The sequence below is a fragment of the Martes martes genome (genome assembly GCF_963455335.1).
Source record: "Martes martes genome assembly, chromosome: 13".
In the NCBI taxonomy this organism is placed as follows: Eukaryota; Metazoa; Chordata; class Mammalia; order Carnivora; family Mustelidae; genus Martes; species Martes martes.
Genome location: NC_137901.1, coordinates 38,647,976 through 38,665,911, shown reverse-complemented (window position 1 = coordinate 38,665,911; position 17,936 = coordinate 38,647,976). Strand labels below are relative to the sequence as shown.

Here is a 17,936-nt window from a genome sequence, read left to right as displayed (position 1 = left end):
AAAGGCCACAGCGTCCGCAGTTTTTGGCCCTAGCGGGCCCGGGGGGGCACGGCCTGCACCCAGCCCCAGCGGGCAGCGCCCCGTGGGCTTGGGGGGCTGGGTGGGAGGGAGAGGGGTCTCGCGAGGGTTTCGGGGCGTGGCTGGAGTGGGGGGCGCGCGGCGAGTGTGCGCGGGTGTGCGCGCGAGAGAGAGCGAGTGTGAGCGCGGCGAGTGTGAGCGCGGCGAGTGTGCGGCCGCGTCGCCATTCCCCGTGACGTCAGAGTGTATTGTTGTGAGCGGGGCCGAGCGAGCATCCCCGGAGCTGTCACCGCGGCGGCCGCGGCGGCGGCGCAGCGCGAGCCCCGCACGAGCGAGCCCGGCCGGCGCCGCCCCCGCCCCTGTCCCCGGCCCCGCCGCCGCCGCCCCAGCCCCCGCCCCCGGCCCGCCCGCCGCGCGCCGCCGCCGCCGCCCGCGCGCCCCCACCCACCCCACCCCACCCCCTCGCTCCATCCCTCCCACCCGCCGCCGCCGCCGCCGCCGCCCGCGCGCCTCCCCCCGCGGAGCGAGTGCGGGTCACCGGGTCACTGGGTCATTGTCTCCGCGCCCGAACCCCGAGCACCCCGTGGAATCCCCCACGTCATCATCAGAACCATCAATGAGATGCAAACATGAAAGACAAGAGGAAGAAGAAGGACCGCACCTGGGCCGAGGCTGCCCGCCTGGTACGTACCGCCCCCCGCCCGCCGCCCGCGCGTCCCGCCGGCCCCGCCGCTCGCCCCGCGCCGGCCCGCGGCGGCGGAGACGGCCACTTCCAGCCCCAGCCGCCGCCCGCTCGCCGGGCTCCTGCTCTTTGTTATTCTGCGGGAGTGGGCTCGCCCAGGGGCCCCTGTGTGTGTGCGTGCGCGCGCGGAGGGGCGCAGCGATTATCTCGGGGAGCCCCGCGCCCGCCGCGCCCGGGACCGCCCGGGACACTTCTCCCGGTACTTCGCTGTCGGGGCTCGGCTGTGTCTTCGCCACGGGTGAATCTCCGAGCGCTCGGCCCCGCTCGACTTCCCTCTGCCGCTCCGGAGACCTTTGTGTGGCAATTACCACTCCCTCCCGGCCCCTCCACCTCCCGGAATTTCATCAATAACTCTCTGTGCACGGTCTGTGTGTCTGTTCGGCGTTTGTGAGTTCATACATTTTACACGTGCATGCACGGTGTGTGTCCGACACGGACTTGTGGGGCGTGTGCATGTGGGCTAGGTCGTGCGTGTCTGTGTGCCGTGTCGTGTGCATTATGTATGCACACCGATACGTGCATGTTTCGTGTGGATCAAGTTCGTTTGTGTTTTGTAGGTATTGTGTTCTGCTCGATGTTTGTGTGTACATTCTGTGCACGTGTGTGCAATTTTTGAGTGTGTGTGTCGGGGCGTGTGTGTGTTTGGTGAAGTTGGGTCAGTGTCATTTGTAGTGGGAGGTTATTAAGAGTGTATAGCTAGGTGTGTTTTAATGCTGGCTTCCTGGGCGGTGTTATTCGGCTGCTTTTCTTTAACCTTTCGGAGCTTACGTTTTAATCATCGAAAGAATGTCTCTATAGAAATGCTGGTTGGCAAAGGGGCGTCGGCGTCTTTGGTTTGATGCATGTGTATGTGTGGGGTTTTTTTTCTTCTTCTTCTTCTTTTTCTTCTTTTAAAGGACAGCTGTAAACGGATTTTTTAAAAAGGATATTTCTGTATAGTGTGCCTCACGGGAATGCAAGGCATTACATTTGAAGTTCAGCCTTTCAGGGTTTCGGCTGCATAAATTAAATATTTATTTAGCAACTTACTGTCTTTTATAATTGGCCAAAAGAAAGCAGACTGCATGCAGTAGAGGGCGGGGTGCGGGGTGGAAGACCACAGAACATCTTATTGGGTCGACTTTGTAAAGATTGTTTTACTATAACTGTTTTCTCCTTCTCCTTCTTCTTCTTCTTCTTCTTCTTCTTCTTCTTCTTCTTCTTAAAAGCTTTTGAGTAACTACATCATGCTCAAGGAGAACATTTGTCAAAAGTGATTATCTGAGTTTGGTTGAAGGGCCTTGCTGGTATGTTTCTGGATTGGAGCAAAGGGTTTTAAAATAATTGACCCTATTGCCCTATGAAGGAGTGACAAAAGTCCCTTTTAATTGCGGTTTAATTACTGGAAGCTGAAGTGGCTAGGCCCCTTTACTTCATCTCTTAATTTGTAGTAGTGTATATTATGATTTCTCCTCTTATCTGTGATTGTGTTAATTGCTAAATCACTCACTGTCTGTGGATGAATGGGCAGGTGATAGTCATTCTCTAATGAACTGCATCTGGGAGAGGAAACTTATCTGTGAGGAATATGTGAAAAGTAAGCAGTAAGTGTTAAGTAGATGCCAGGTTGATATTATCACTGAATTTTGCTAGAGCATAGCACATTACTTATTGTTTGCTTAGCCATTAATTCAGAATTGTGTGGGGGTGTGCAAGGCTTCTGAAAATGCATTATTCAGGTTCCTTGGAGTGGCAATCAAGTGTTATAAAGCTTCAGTGTATGTGTTTTAAACAAGTGAGTGAGTTGACTTATAAATATTTTAAAATAATGATTCATGAATTACCTGTATCTGCCTGCAGAGAATTATTTAACAAATAACATTATTCTGATGGATTTAAAACTAACCATTTGTATTCAACTAGTATTTGTTACTATTCTTGAAAATACTATGCTCTCTTTGATCTAATTATAATGGATCTGTATTGATAAATCCTGAAATAGATTTCTGAATCACAGCTTTTTGTTAAAAGTTGCCTTTTTCTCTTACAAAGTTCATTGATGGGAAAAGACACACTAGGAGTCATCAACACAAAAGAATTAATGATAGACCAGATGTCTCTATTTTAACCAGACATATTGAACTAGTAGTTATGGTAATTTTTCAATTTGGTTCAAGTTATTTTTCCCCCGGTAGTTGTACAAATGTGTATGTATTCAAAATGTGACAGTTGAAACAAAATACTGAGCAAAATAACAAGTAGTTATACTGGAAATATCTTTCTCAGAAATTTGTGATTTGTAATTGAGACTTATGATCATTCTTAACTTACTATGTGAATAAAAAAGGATCCATTTGAGTAATATTGATTTTTTTCATGTTTTCATTATGATTACATGAATACATATAGACTTAAACTCTCTTACGAACTTGCATGAAAAAATTTTTACTCTTATAACTGTATTAGTTTACACTCAATTAATAAGGAATGCTGTTTTGGGGGGCATTTCTGTGCTATAAATACTATTATTACATATTTCACACTGCCTCTGATGATCTCGCTGTGGTTGTTGCTGTTAAGGACTTTTAGCCTTTTCTCCATCAAATGTTAAACTAAATGTCTGATTTTAAAAGTAAAGACTATGGATGGACAGAAAATATGCATGTGGTTGTTGCTATATATGAACTAAAGAGAGTATCCAAATTAACATTAAGAATAACCTTCCCATCATACCATGTATACTATATATCTCCTCCTGGAGCGTGTGTGTGAGCGAGATTATCTTGGAAGAGAGGGTATCAGGGGAGAGGAAATGCAAAATACATTTTTTGAACTGTGACCAAAAGCTTCTGTTTCCATGTAGCTTTGCATTCTTTTTTAAGAAAAATATAGATGGAAGAAGAACAGTTCTTTGTAGAGTAAGAACTTCCAGTCGACAACAGAATTTGTGCTTGCTTTCTTTGTGAGAAAAGTGTATGGTCTGTAAATCTACAAACTCTGAGTGCCAACTCTAGGGATTTTGCTTTAGATAGAGATGCAGCTCTCAAGCCCTACCATTTTCTGGTAAAAGTATGTCATGTTTGTATGTGGTGAGCTTGCTTAGCTTAGGCAAGAAGGAATGATAGTATGATTTTTCTGCATTTTCAGGAATGTCGTGATTATTAACAGGCTGCCATTTTAAAACAGTAAGATCACATCTTTTTTTTTTCTTCTTCTTCTTCCTTTCTCTCTCTCTCTTTTCCTGTCTTTTTGCCCTGCATCAGTTGGAGAAATTTCAGCCTTCAGTCTCCTCCACTCCCCCTCAGCCTTCTGCAGTTGTGGTTGTCACTTTGCGCATTGCCATTTAATATGGAGGCTTCTCCTAAACCAGATGCATTTTCATCTGTTTTATCTGCTCTTCTAAGGTTATAGAGTCTCAGAGGATCCCACAATCGCATGGAAGTGTCTTCTGTCTTAATATTTGTAGAGCACAATAAGAATAAAAATCAAAACCATAACTCATGTCGAGCTGGGGCTTTGACTTTAATCCTTTTGACTTTTATCTCAAGTCTTCACTCTGTTACTATAAATACAGTTTAAACCATTGTGAAAGGATCTTCATGCTTCTTTGTTAAAAAAAATGGGGATTTGACAGGACTTTGTTTTACTGCACTAAGGGGTTTCTTTGTTACAGGCTTAACACAAAACATACTGTTATTTATATATTTATTCTAGGTTAATTCTTTTTTTTTCCCTGACATGCAAAAATGTTGTTGCTTTGAGAAGTGCTTTTTGATAGTTCCATCACTTTGTTCTATAGGGAATGCTGCTGGTAAGATAATGATTCAGTGTATTAATTTGTTCCCTGAGTTTCTTCTGTTTGTTTCATTCCTTACAATCTTTGTTTAGTCTCACTGGCACCTGAAAATAAATCTTAACAATCTTCAATAGCTTTGTGCTTGGTAACATGGCTGATTTATTTGCTTGTAGTTTAGGTACATTCACAAAGGTAATGACTATTAGTAGGGTTTTTGTGGGGGATTTTTTGTTTTTGTTTTTGTTTTTTTGGTAGTTCAAGGTGACCTTTGGGGAAAATTTTTTTAAATGACAAATTTGCCTCATTGTTGGGAGAAAACAGATACATATATCTTTATGCTATAGTGAGAGTTACTGAAGGTTTTAGTAAATTGAAATTCTGTAAATCATATTCTATTAAAAATTAAGTGGGGTTTTATGAATTAAAAGGAAATCTGTGTGACTCTTTTGCATGGAGAAGATTCTTTTGCATAATGCATTATGTGCTAAATAAACTCTTAGGGTTCCTATGAAATAAAGCTGGATGGTATTGGAAGCTGTTAAAATAGAATACAATTCATAATCGTTAATTTACTGGTTGCCTTGTCTTTTGTCTTTGTATTTTAGAAATATACACAGTTTTTCAGGAATGGTGAACATGGGGATGGAGGAGGGAGCACTGATAACTGCTTTTGGCATTTTCTCACTGGGCTTGGATTTCAGGTTATGAGCAGGCCTTAATAGTTGAGAAGATTTTGACTTGTGATTTGGGGTAAGCCCCAAAGGAGCACATGAGCATGATTGCGACAGTGCTTATTGGCTTAGGAGCCTGGCTAATGTATATGGCAAGTGTTTTATTTTCAATCGCTTACATTTCAGTTGGTTTGATTCAGCTCTTTTCTGTGATCTACACGTAACATCATCTTTATGTCTGTATCTCATCATCTCTTCTTTCAGATGGGGAACCTAAATTTTCATTGCAATTTGAAAGATGGGAAAGAGTTTAGCAATCTCTCTGCCTCTTTGAGTCTCAAGTTGGGAAAAACGTGTTTGAAATAAATGAGAAATGTGAACTTAGGTCTAGTGTTTGGGTTGTTAATTTTTTATTTCCTGCTGACATGAAAGGGAATTTTAAGAGTTGATCCTTTCTTAAGTTTTTCCCTCATTTGAGAAAGTCTTTGGTAGCAGAGGATTCCTTGGCTGTCAGAAATGGACCCTTGGCGTGCTCTGGCTTTTAGACTTGTAGAGTTGTACCTGTAAAGGAATTTCACCACAGAGAAGTAAGTGAACTTATAAAGTAATGAAATTTAATATTTAATAATATAATAGTTTCAACCTTTACTGAAATGCACTGGAAATGTGAAGTATGGTCCCTAACCATTTTGAGGATTCCTACATATACAGCTCAAATGCTGGGGAGGATAGAAAGATACATCCTCAAGGAGTGTTGAGTTCAGTAGAGGAGACGAGGAAAACTGGAGGAAGACTGAGCAGACACCATCTGCAGGTGTCACGTGAATGATCAAGCAGGTGCTAGTTTATGGATTCACAGAAGGGAGAAGCTGTGTGGTATGTGGAGATTGCAGAAGGCTTAATGGATTAGGTGAAACTTGGTTTGTCCTTGAAATATGAGTAAGATTGAACTGGTGATGAGAGGGGAACATTCTAAGAAGAGAGCCCTGCATGAGCAAAGGTGTCAGGTAAGGCACGAGGATGGGTTCAGGAGGCCATGAGTGGACAAGTCCAGAAATACCCAAAGACTTGAGGGGGTTGGCCTAGCAATAAAGTTGAAAATTACATTGTGACCAGATTAGGGAGCGATTTGCAAGTTATTTCAAGAGAGTTGGGCTTGTAAATTGTAGCGTGGGGCTGGTGGGATGGATGGTAATAGAAATAGGGTTTCTTTAAAAACACACAAAACAAAATGACTATCTCTTATAGAGAGAGGAGACACCAGTGCTCTGGGGATGTCTCTGAATGCTTCCATTATTGGGTAATAGAGTCCGAAAACAAAATTGATGTTAGAAACATTTTAAACGATGCAGCTTTATTCTGTCCCATAGCCTTTGCCAAATGAGGTAAAGTTAACATCAGTGAGTAATATACATTACATTTGTGGAAAACATACACAGGGCACTTTGTTACCTAAAATACTCTCTTGAGATCAGTAGGTAGCTAGGGTTATTTCAGTAACTCAGTCACCAAATGTGTGGTTGAATGATATGCCCAATATCATCACCCTGTCTGTAAGGAGCAAAACTGGCACAGGATTTTTTAAAAAAATCTGTGTCGTGTCTTTCTGATTTTTAAAAATGAACACAGGCATTTTAACTGATGTGAATTTAACTGATTTGTTGCACGGGGGCATAGGGAGGATCCAAGCCTACAGCAGACTTATTTCCTGCTTTTCAGATGGCCTGCTTTTCATTTTTCTCTCTCTTTTTCATCAAAAGTCTGCATAAAATTATTATGATTATTAATTTATAACTTAAGCCCCCCATCCTCACCTCTCCCGCAAGGCTCATCAGTAGCAGGTCCTGGCTCCTTCCTGATAGGGCCGGGAGGAGGGGCATTGGTGTGGAACCACTTTCAGCTACTTGCCGGCCACTCAGTGGCTTGATTGTTCTGCTTTTGTCCCTGCACAGTTGGTAGCTGTGGAAATCTAGCCCGGATTGAAACTTTCCCTGAAGAGCCCTTGGGGAACAAATAGAAACATTATATGATTAGCCACATTGTTTTCATTATTAAACAAATCTACATAAAAGGGTAGCAATTAACAGCTTTATCAGCCTGAACTTAGGCACCTACCTCTCTGCTCCCCTCAATATTCCCACTTGAAGTGGGAACAATTAACTGTTGCTGGTTTTAATGTCAGCAACTGACAACATTAAATTGGGAATAGGCACTTCTCCTGGTTGATTGACATATAGCCCTCTGACACATTCTTATGTGTTTTAAGGCAAACTCATGCCCTGGGGTTAGAGCCAAAGGGCTTGTCAGAACATTGGCTTTAATGGCTGAAATGTATAACCTAAATGACATCCAAGACCTTAGCCTTTGGTGGAACTTTTAGAATCTGAGGAATCCTCTAAGGCAGTGCAATCTATACTTAGTGGACACACTTAGAAATTGTAAGATTTTTTTTTTCTAAGTATATAGATGTATCATTTATTTTATAATAGTTGTTTACCATGGACTTATTTGGCATATATTTAGCATAAATTAGTCCATGAAAAACTACATAATGATGTTTAAAATAATTCCACAATTGCTATTTTTTTGGCAAATGTTGTGTTCTTCAGTTATGCAGTTGTTGATTTCCGAATATATTATTTATGACTTAAAGGGAGGGAATAGGATGGACCCTCTTCTCCTTATTCAGAAGACAGATGGCATTTCTGAGATTTCATTAACTATAAGGTATTAGAACCCATTTTAAAAATTTCATGGAGTTAGAAATTGAGATAGAATCTTTGGGCTTCTTTTCCAGATCAGTTATAGAGGAAAACATGATATAAGAAGATGTTGGTTATTCTTAGTTTTTTTTTTTTTTTATTTTTAACGTCAAAAATAAATGACTGTATATATAATTTGTACATATATCCGAACCTTGTTGCCTGAAGAACTGAGTTGCTGTTTGGACCATCAGGATTCTATATGATGCTCTTTTAGTGTTCTGAGACTCTGTTTTGGTGTGGAGGAAGGGGTCCCCTGCTAGTGATACCACTGGCAACACCAGTGGTATCCAAGTATCCAACTCAGTTCTGCCACTATCTACCCAGAGACATCATCAGGTTCAACAGGTTAAGGCTTCAGTTCTACAGTAGTCACCCTCCACCCCCTTCAGAAGCCAATGGCAAATCCAGGTGGTTATTACTTATGCTTCTGACTGACCTACCAGCTATAGCCTGGAAGTTCCAGTGACATCTCCATGGACTTAAGAGGCCAGTTGCAAGTCCAAGTTGTTATCTGTATTTCTGACTGTCTGTAAATCAGAGCCTCCCAAGACCTCTTCCTCGGGCTTAATTAATTTGCTACACAGTTCACAGAACTCTGAGAAACATACTGCTTGTAGATTACTAGATCACTAGTTTATTATAAAAGATATGACTCAGGAACAGCCAGAGGGAAAAAAAGCATAGGGCAAGATATGGCATTAGGGCATGGAGCTTCCATGCCTCTCCAGGTGAGCCACTCCCCCAAAGTCTCCACGTGTTCACCAACCCAGAATTGATCTGAACTCTGTCCCTTTGGGTTTTCATGGAGGCTTCATTACATAGTCATGATTGATCAAATCATTGGCCATTATCCAGCTCCTCTTCCTCCCCCAAGGTCAGGAAGTAGGAATGAAAGTTCAAACCTAATCACATGGTTGGCTCCTTGTCAACCAGTCCCCATCCTTAGGTACTTTCCAGAAGTCATTTTATTAGCATAATGAAAGACACTCTTAATCTTCTCAACACTTAGGAAATTCCAAGGTTCTGGGAGCTCTCTGCCAGAAAAAGGACAAAGATCGACTACATATCATTATAATTCACAGCATCACCCCCTCCATTCTTCCTTCCCCCCACCATGCACATACAACAGATACTCTCTTATCTCCTTCCTTTAAAATATTGTCTTCAAATTCTTGCAACCAGAAGTTGTCTTTCCTAAATGCTTTCTGTTTAATTTCTTGTCTCTTTTAAAACAAGCCAAGAAATTAAATTAAAACATTTTGCATCAGACTTCTCTGATATTCTTCTTGTTCCCTTTCCATCACTATCCTTGCTTTTTCCTGCTTGATTGAGGGTCTCCTCCTCTCGGTTTCTCCTTCAATGTCAGTGTATCTTAGAATGCTGCCTATCCCTTTCATTTTATTCTCATTTTCCTCCTGTCCCTTGACCTTCTCACCTGCCTCAGTGGCCGTTCTCTCATGATGAAGACTCTAGCCTTGATATTTTCCCTAAATTTGAGACTTATATGAATAATTCCTTTTGTATCTCTATGTACTCTGAGTATTTCAAATGAAATTTATCCAGTTTTATCAAACATTTGTTGGCTATCTCCCATAAAAGTGTTGTACATTGGGTACAAAAAGAGAAATGTGATAATATTCTTGTCTGCGTGGGTTTACTTATCTGTGTGTACCTAAACACTGGTATCTGAGGAGAGTGGTAAATTCCATCTTAAATATAGCTCACATTCAGCTCCTCCTCTTTTCATTAACTGTATTTTGTATAGTTCTGACCTTTCAACTAATTTTGTCTTTAATCTCTTTTTTAAAATCTTACAGAAGCTGTGTTTCTCTTTCTAGAGTAGATCTGATCTTACTGAATCTTTTCTCTGCTTAAAAAGTCTTGCAATTATCTTCAAGTTAAAGTCAAACAGGTCATGGGAAGCCCTTTTCAATATTGGCAACACTTTTTAAAGGGGTATGTCATGATTGTTTTTCCTAATAATATGGAGAATTTTGCAGTTTTTGTTATATATCACACCAGTGTCCCATTTTCTACAGCCTTCTACAGATTTATTTTATATTCTTTTAAAACACAGTGAAGATAGTTAAATTTATCAGTGAGTAGTTACACTTACCAATATTTTATCATCTTCTGTGCTCAACTCTGTTTCTTGTATCATATTCCCCCTTCTTTGTAAATTACTTCCTTTAACAGGTTTTGTTTTGTTTTATTTTGTTTTTAATGAGGGGGCTCTGGGTTCATGAACAGTCTTCAAATATCTAGAATGTTTTTATATTGCCCACCCTTAAATCTTTTTTTTAATTAAACTTTAATATTTTAAAAGAATTATAAACTCCTATGAAGTTCTGAGAATTAAAAAAGAGAACTGTGGGCAAACGACAACATGATCCACCTGTTATCCACACTCTTTCCCTAAGTCCTTCCTATCCTCATAAATTGAATCTGAACACAGTCCAGACTGAATGTACAAAAGTGGCCAAGAGAAGACTTAGGAAGATTATCCCCCAAATATGTAGATTATAACTCAAACAAGAGATGTCGTCACAAAGTATCACATCTTTCATTTAAAAAAAAAAAAAAAGTGGAGAGACTTGATAGGGAAAAACTGAAAGATCAATGTTGTTCTCACCTTTGAGTGATAATTTAGCTAGTTATAAAAGTTTTAATTGACAATTTTTTACTCTTAATACTTTGGAAATGTTTCTTCATTATGTTCTTATATGAGTGGTTGTGACACTGTGTCTGAGGTGAGTTTATTACTTTACAAGAGGTAATATGCTTTTGTATTTGAGAGTCGTTATGTGTTCTGTTTACCCTTGAAATTCTGCACTTTTAATACTCTGTCTTAAGTATTTATGGGTGGATTTGTCTTTATTCTGCTTGGTATCGTGTGTGTGTATGTGTGTGTGTGTGTATTTTAGAGTATACTTTATTGTTGTCTTCTTTATGCCTTACACTTTTAATCACATTGTAATGTAGAACTTACTTTTGGCATTGTATCCCCACCTGACCATGAATTCTTTGAAATCTTCTAAGAGGTCCCTCAACATATAGTACTTCAATATATTCAGCTTATGGTTTAGAAATGGTTTAAGAGCAATGCAGAAAGGACCCCCCTCATACTGAACAAGATACTGCCATGAATGTGTTAGCTTTGTCAGTCAGGATTATGGGTTGCAAGCAACAGAAAGCAAGTCTTGATAACTTAAGTAGAAAAGGATATTTTGGAGTCTATAAAGTAGATTACATAATCATCAGAAAGGATCCAAAAAAAAAAAAAAAAAGGCTGGAAAAATAGACGAGGATCAATAGAGCCTGGGCAGCAGACACACACAAAGTCATGCTATAAGAATAGTTGGGATATTGCTATGGGCACCACTAATGGTTACCACTGTGACTTAGTGTTGACATAGGACACTGCCCTTGCTGCCAATGTAGCATATGAGTGTATCACCATCTGTTTTGTCTTTGCGTCCCGGGTTCAAGATTCAAACTCACAGGCAGATGCATTTAATTGTCAGACTCTAGTGCCGATATCTATATCTTAGTTGTTAGGGACTGATGAAAAGGTGTATATGGCTCTTCAGTATCACAGTGGAAATCTTTCCATCCACATTTTTATAGCGCCGATAAAGTAAAAAAGATTAAAACCAAATGCCTCATTTCTTCCCCACCTCCTGCTCCCAGCAAGTGTTCTCTTCCTCTCTTTCATCTCTTGGTGAAAGCCACCACCGTCTTCACAGTTGTTTAAGCCAGAAACCTTTTTGTCATCATTAATATCTTTTTGTATTTTTCCCCTTTTATCCAGTAATCACTGAGTTCCACTAGTTTTATCTCCTTTGCTTCAAATCTTCAAATCATTATCCTTACATCCTACACTTATATCCATTTCCACTGTAATTTACTTTGACACAGGCAGTATATAGGTTAGGGAAAGAATAAAGAGTAATGACGGGCCTAAAAGTCAGGCAGATAATGTTTGAGTCTCAATTCTGCCACTTACTGTGTATTTGACCTTGGGCAGATTATATAACATTTCTCAATTTTAGTTCATTGTGTATTAGCAGGGAATAACATAAAAGAGTGGTTGGAATATTTAAATAAGGTAATGTGTATAATGTATTTAGTGTAGTGTCTCACTTTAGAAGATGCCAGTTAATGTTCGTGTCTGCTGGTTTTCCTTTTCTCCTTAAGTTCCTGCAAAAACCTTGTAACTGACTTCACTGTTGACAGACTTGCCTCTACTCAGAATTATTCTTCTTATTGCATTCATAATCATGTCTTTAAAGGTGAAACTGGTTTATGATACCCCTTGAGGCTGACTTGGTTTCTGTAGGAAACAGATGGCAATATTGCCATCTTAAAGGGGTGATTAAGTGAAGTTAGGACACCAGTTAAAGAAAAGAACAAGGGTTAGTGAGGCAAATCAGGAATGTAACCAGTAAGAGTCTGTCACTCCCCTTAGACTTGAGGGGCCAAGAAGAGTAGGGAATGGTTACTGCAATGATGTGGCCTTACAGGAGAAGGGTGCCTGACACAAACTGTGACCACAGGCAGTGGGATATAGTCACTGCTGGCCCCCCTCCTTGGGGTGGGCAGGGAGACACATCACCTCAATACACTGATGCCTTTGCCTTCTATGCACTCATCTTTCCTCAGCTTCCTGTTAGCTGAACCCATCCAGAAGCTAGAGGACGAGGGGGTCTCTGTTGAGAAAATTCATAGATGTCAGCCTACTGGGTCGCAGAGCTGTGTGAAGGAGGACAGAGAGTGAATCCGGAGTTGCTAATGAGGAATATACAAATGCCACTTAAAAAAAACCCGTTATTAGCTTTGTGTTATTCTAAAAGTATGGTCCTTGGGGCCCTGTAGGTTAAAGCCTCTGCCTTTGGCTCAGGTCATGATTCCAGGGTCCTGGGATGGAGTCCCACATCAGGCTCTCTGATCTGCGGGGAGCCTACTTCCCACCCACCTCCCCGCCCCCCCCCCCCCCGCCCTGCCGCCTGCCTCTCTGCCTACTTGTGATCTCTGTCAAATAAATAAATAAAATCTTTTTAAAAAAGTTTAAAAGTATAGTCCACTTGTTGCAAAATCTTTTAGGTTTATCTTATTCATACTTCTCCAGTTTCATTGTTTGATTCCCTTCTCCAGTCATATAAAAGTTGTGTGAGATCTCTGAAATTTGTCATACTTTCCCATACTTTGTCTTAACTTTGTACACATTGTTTCTTCACTTTGTGGCGTCCTACCTCTCCCCCTCCTTTTTATCTGGCAGATTCCTATGCTTTCTTCAGATTTCAGTCTCCCTTTAGAAGCTTTTATATGTTTTCAAAGTACTATGTAGTTGTGACAATATGCTTTCTTGTTTATAATTGTTTCCTGAGTGCCTAATGCCCTACCTCATTTTAAGTTGTTGCTGATTACAGTCACGTAAAGTGAAGGAGTCAAAAAAGGGATTTTCAAGAGAGCTGTTAGAGCTAAGTCTAAAAGTTTTCAACATATTTGTAGAACTATAAAATGTGTGTCTCCTTGATTTATTTCTGTGCCATGCTGAGTTGTCACTGTACAGTCTAGAGAAGGGATCACATTTCTCAAGAATCAACTGGACAACTGACGGATTTTGAAAGCCTGTGTCTACTTTCAGCTCACTAGCACCTTTTATTACTTTGGAATAATAATTTGATAGTCATCATGCTTAATGGCACTGGAAAATACTCAGTTCCTGCCATTAATATGTTAGGTGACTTGGGAATGTAATAAGATATGGACCTTGACCTTTGGGAAATTAACTTAAAAAAAACAACAAAAAAAAACTTCTTAGGGCCCAAGAGATACTTCGCTGTAAATTTCAAATTATGTACGGTAGTAGGAATTCAATAGCCTAAAAGTAATCTTCTTCTTTATTTGGTTTTAATAAGACACAATGATGATTTATAAAGGTTTGCTATGACTTTCAGAGCAAGCGAATTATCTAGTACATTGACTACAGTGCAGATTGGAAATGTTTGCCGAGTAAATAATCTCCTTTTTATAAATAAGTAAAATATTTATAAGCTTGGTGTCATAGCCATAGAGTATAGGAATCTTATATAACAACAAAATAGTCTTCTGGTGTCACTTATCATAACATGTTACTATTACTAAAGTAACACTAATTAATAATAATGGCTTCTAAGAACTAATATTATTGGCTACTTATATGCCTGACACTGCATTAACTTGTTATATGTGTTATATTGTTTAATCCTGAGAGCAAACCTAGAAGAGATATTGTAATATTATCCACATTTTTTAAAAGATTATTTATTTATTTATTTGATGGAGAGAGAGAGTGGGCACATAATCAGGGCGAGCAGCAGAAGGAGAGGGAGAAGCAGGCTCCCCACTGAGCAAGGAGCCTGATGTAGGACTCCAACCCAGGACCCTGGGATCATGACCTGAGCAAAAAGCAGAAGCTTAACTGAGTGAGCCACCCAAGCGCCCCCGATCCACATTTTTTTAAATGAAGAAATTTAGGTTTAGAATGTCTTTTAGTTGAATTTCTTTCAGTTGAAAGTGAAATAAATTTAAATCAAACTGGTTTAAGTAAAAGGGCTCACATAGCTGAGAAACCCAAGGGCAGACTTCAGTTCTAAGTAGATGTTGAGATTTAGCGAATGGCATCAAGGTATTTGCTTTCTTTATACTTGTCTTTGACTTTGCTTGCCTTCAGGCAGGGTTCAAGCAGAGCTTTGGACAGAGAAGGTGGTCATTGGCACCCCATACCTGCATTCTCTAAACTTAGCACACCAGTACAAAAGGAATCGATCTTTTAAAATTATTATTATTTATTGTTATTAATTGTTATTATTTTAATGCTAATCCCAGGGAAGTCTTCATTCTGCCCTACTTGGCTGATATACTCATCCCTCACAGCAATGGCTAGGATCAGATAACATGATTGATTGCCACACAAGGATCACATAGAGCAGAGGGAAATTACACTAAAGCACCAATAAAAAGCAGATGGAAGGCATGTTGGGAAAACAAATTATGAATGCCCTTGCCTTTACTATGCCGAGGGTGAATTAACTTGCTGTGCTAGTAAGTAGTGGAACAATGATTCAAATCCATGTCTGTCCAACTTTTGGGCTCTAGTCCTTGAGCATATTAATGTAGACACTTTCTTATTCATTCTTTCTGTTTTTTTTAAATGATATTCATTTTATATTAAAAAAGTGTTAAAGCAAAGGCAGCTATTGCAAAGGTTCTAAAGACTTCTTTGGTCTGTTTTCTCTGAAATTTACTTTCTTGATTTAGAGACTAAAAGTTACAATGGATGGTTTCTGTTCTCTTTTCCCTCACAGACCAGTTTCTGAGTTCTGTATGAACAGTCTATATATAACATTTACAACATAGTTGAACACAATTTAGGATCTAAATTTACAAAATCTGTAATTCTGGATGAAGCTTCCAGGTACTTTCTGAATACAAGTAAATATTTTTATTCACCAACTAAATGCCAAGTTTTCTTTACGGGGTTGACCATGATCCTTAGAGGATCTGAACTTAGCAAAAGAGAGCAAACATTTCTGTAGTGTAAATCTTCATTTATTCCTCTAAATATTGAGATAAGATCAGCATAATGACTCCTTGTTTCATGATAGAATTGTATGGACAGTCTTACTGCTGTCACTTTTTGTTTATTCATCTAATAGTATTTCTCTTCTCCTAGAGATTGAATGAAACAAAGATAGTGCTTCAGGAAATTTCTTCTTCTCCGTTGCCTCCACCCCTACCCCCCCAGTCTTATGGAAATTTGACCATACTTTCTCAGCTTGGATAAAGGTGTGAGGTACTAAAAGTTGATGTTTATGTGTGGTCTGCTCTAGGCAGCGATACTACTTGTAGAAAGAGAAGAACTCTTTTTTAATCCACCAGGATCTTTGATGAGGGAATGAGAAAAAGATACTCTTAACCGTACATAAGGATGTTCTCATCCTTTCTCCAATTTTTTATGTCTATCTTATCCCTTTTTGACTAATGCTATCTTTACAGGCCAACTTCCAGTAACTAAATAAGAAAGACTGTCAGCAGGGAGAAAAAAAAAATAACCACCACCAACAAATCCAGATATTGCATTTTTTTAAAAAAAGATTTTATTTATTTATTTGACAGAGAGAGACACAGTGAGAGAGGGAACCAAGCAGGGGGAGTGGGAGGAGAAGCAGGCTTCCCGCAGAGCAGGGAGCCCGATGTGGGACTCGATCCCAAGACCCTGGGATCATGACCTGAGCCAAAGGCAGACTCTTAATGATTGAGCCACCCAGGCGCCCCCAGATATTGCATTTTTAAAAATATTTTAATGACTCTGCCCACCTTTTTTTTCCAGAATTCACTATTTACTGAACTCAGCTTCATAGTAAGAAATGCAAGATGCTTGAAAGTTAAACATTTTTTCCATTGTTAAAAGCTGCAGTGAAGAATGAATTTTTTTCTTAAGTAGTCCAGTCTTCCCGCTCCGTCTTTTCATGACATTTTGTCTCATTCTCTTGGCGTTAGGTGACAGTGGGAGGCAGCTTTAGGGAAAAAAAGCAACTTTAAGCACATAAAAGATGTCATCCAGAAAAATGATGTAGAAACAAACAGTAGGACTTTAATAAACTTTAGTGTTTTGTTATAGTCTTTTCCCTATGTGTTTGCTCATATATCTTTGTTTTGGATAGAGTCTAAAGGGGAAAAAAAAAGATTGTCTTCTGAGTTATTTAAAAAATCTTTCTCTGTCTTTAACGAATGGTTGACTGGATATTTTGTTAGTCAGTAGGCTGGTGCGCAGTTCTTTCATTTTCCCTCCTTAGGGACAAATGGTGGGGCTGTACTTCTCTGCCCCCTTGAAGTTAGGCATTAACCCTGTGAGTTGTTTTGTCCCCTCTAGCCAGCATTTGATGCTCCTTATTTCTTTCTCAGTTGTGTTGATCACAGAAGCTGGTGACAAGATGGAATTTCAGTCATCCTGCTTCTAGAGATATGGACATAGAGATGTGAGTGAGAAATAAGCATTTGTTTTAAGCCACTGAGATTTCAGGTTTTTTTGTTTTTGTTTTTGTTTTTTACTATTTTCTATCCCTCCCCATCCTGTCAGATGCAGCCCGTGCAGCAAAACAGGTGTTTTTGTTCTAGAATGCCTTCTGCCTTCTACCTTTGTTTATGAGACACTAAACGCATAATTACATGCTTAAGAGGTAAGGGAAGCAAACAAGGTTAGGTCCCCCTTTTTTCTTCTCCATTACATTAAATTGCTCTGTAAAATCAGCCTGTCTCATATTTATTCTTTGATATTTTCAAATCAGTAAACAATAGGGAATTTTCATCGCCAAGAAAATTCTTTCATATTCCATCTTAAGATAATTCTGTTTATATTTTGGCTTTTTAAAATACTTGCTTTTCATTCTGTCTACTGAGGAGGAAAGCTTTCTCACCAGAAGGAGTAGAACAATTACGGCTCATAGGGAATTGAATTCCAAGATAGTTGGAGAGATAGAAAAAGGGCACCTGGACATTTTCAATGAGTTCAAGTTCCCTCGTGCAGACAAATTGTGCTTCATTGAAAAGGTATGACCAGATTTCCACACCATTGAGAGGAGGAAAGCAGACACTGTAATAACACCTCTTTCTTTCTCTTTTTCTCTCTCTTTTGGCCTAGGGGAATGTGGGTAGAGGGAGCACCCCCACTAAGGGATTAGGTTTCCCAGTCTGTCTCAGAGACTCCTGTCTCCATTTCCCTTCCATTGAGGGCTCAGTCACCCTCGGGCTGTTTCCCACCAGTGTCCACTCTCCTCTAGATAGAACCTACAGAAACTCCTGACAGCTGACAGCCTCCCCTTTGAGGCCTACTCCTTCATGGAGCAAAAGGGAAAAAAAAGGGAAGAAAACTTGTCTTGAAAGCCTGCAGACTTTCACACCACAAGGAATGTGTTGACCAT

The 17,936-nt window shown here is 40.0% G+C and overlaps 1 protein-coding gene across 2 annotated transcripts in view; it reads left to right on the top strand.

The window, feature by feature from the left end:
• Positions 1-647: 647 nt before the first annotated feature.
• ASXL3 (ASXL transcriptional regulator 3) overlaps positions 648-17,936 on the top strand; it is a gene marked incomplete at both ends in the record, with an annotated part of 181,288 nt that continues 163,999 nt past the window's right edge. For both annotated transcript variants that reach the window (XM_080820981.1, XM_080820980.1), the window contains one exon: positions 648-701. In XM_080820981.1, coding sequence (XP_080677107.1) covers positions 648-701 — 54 coding nt within the window. The remainder of the gene's footprint in view (positions 702-17,936) is intronic.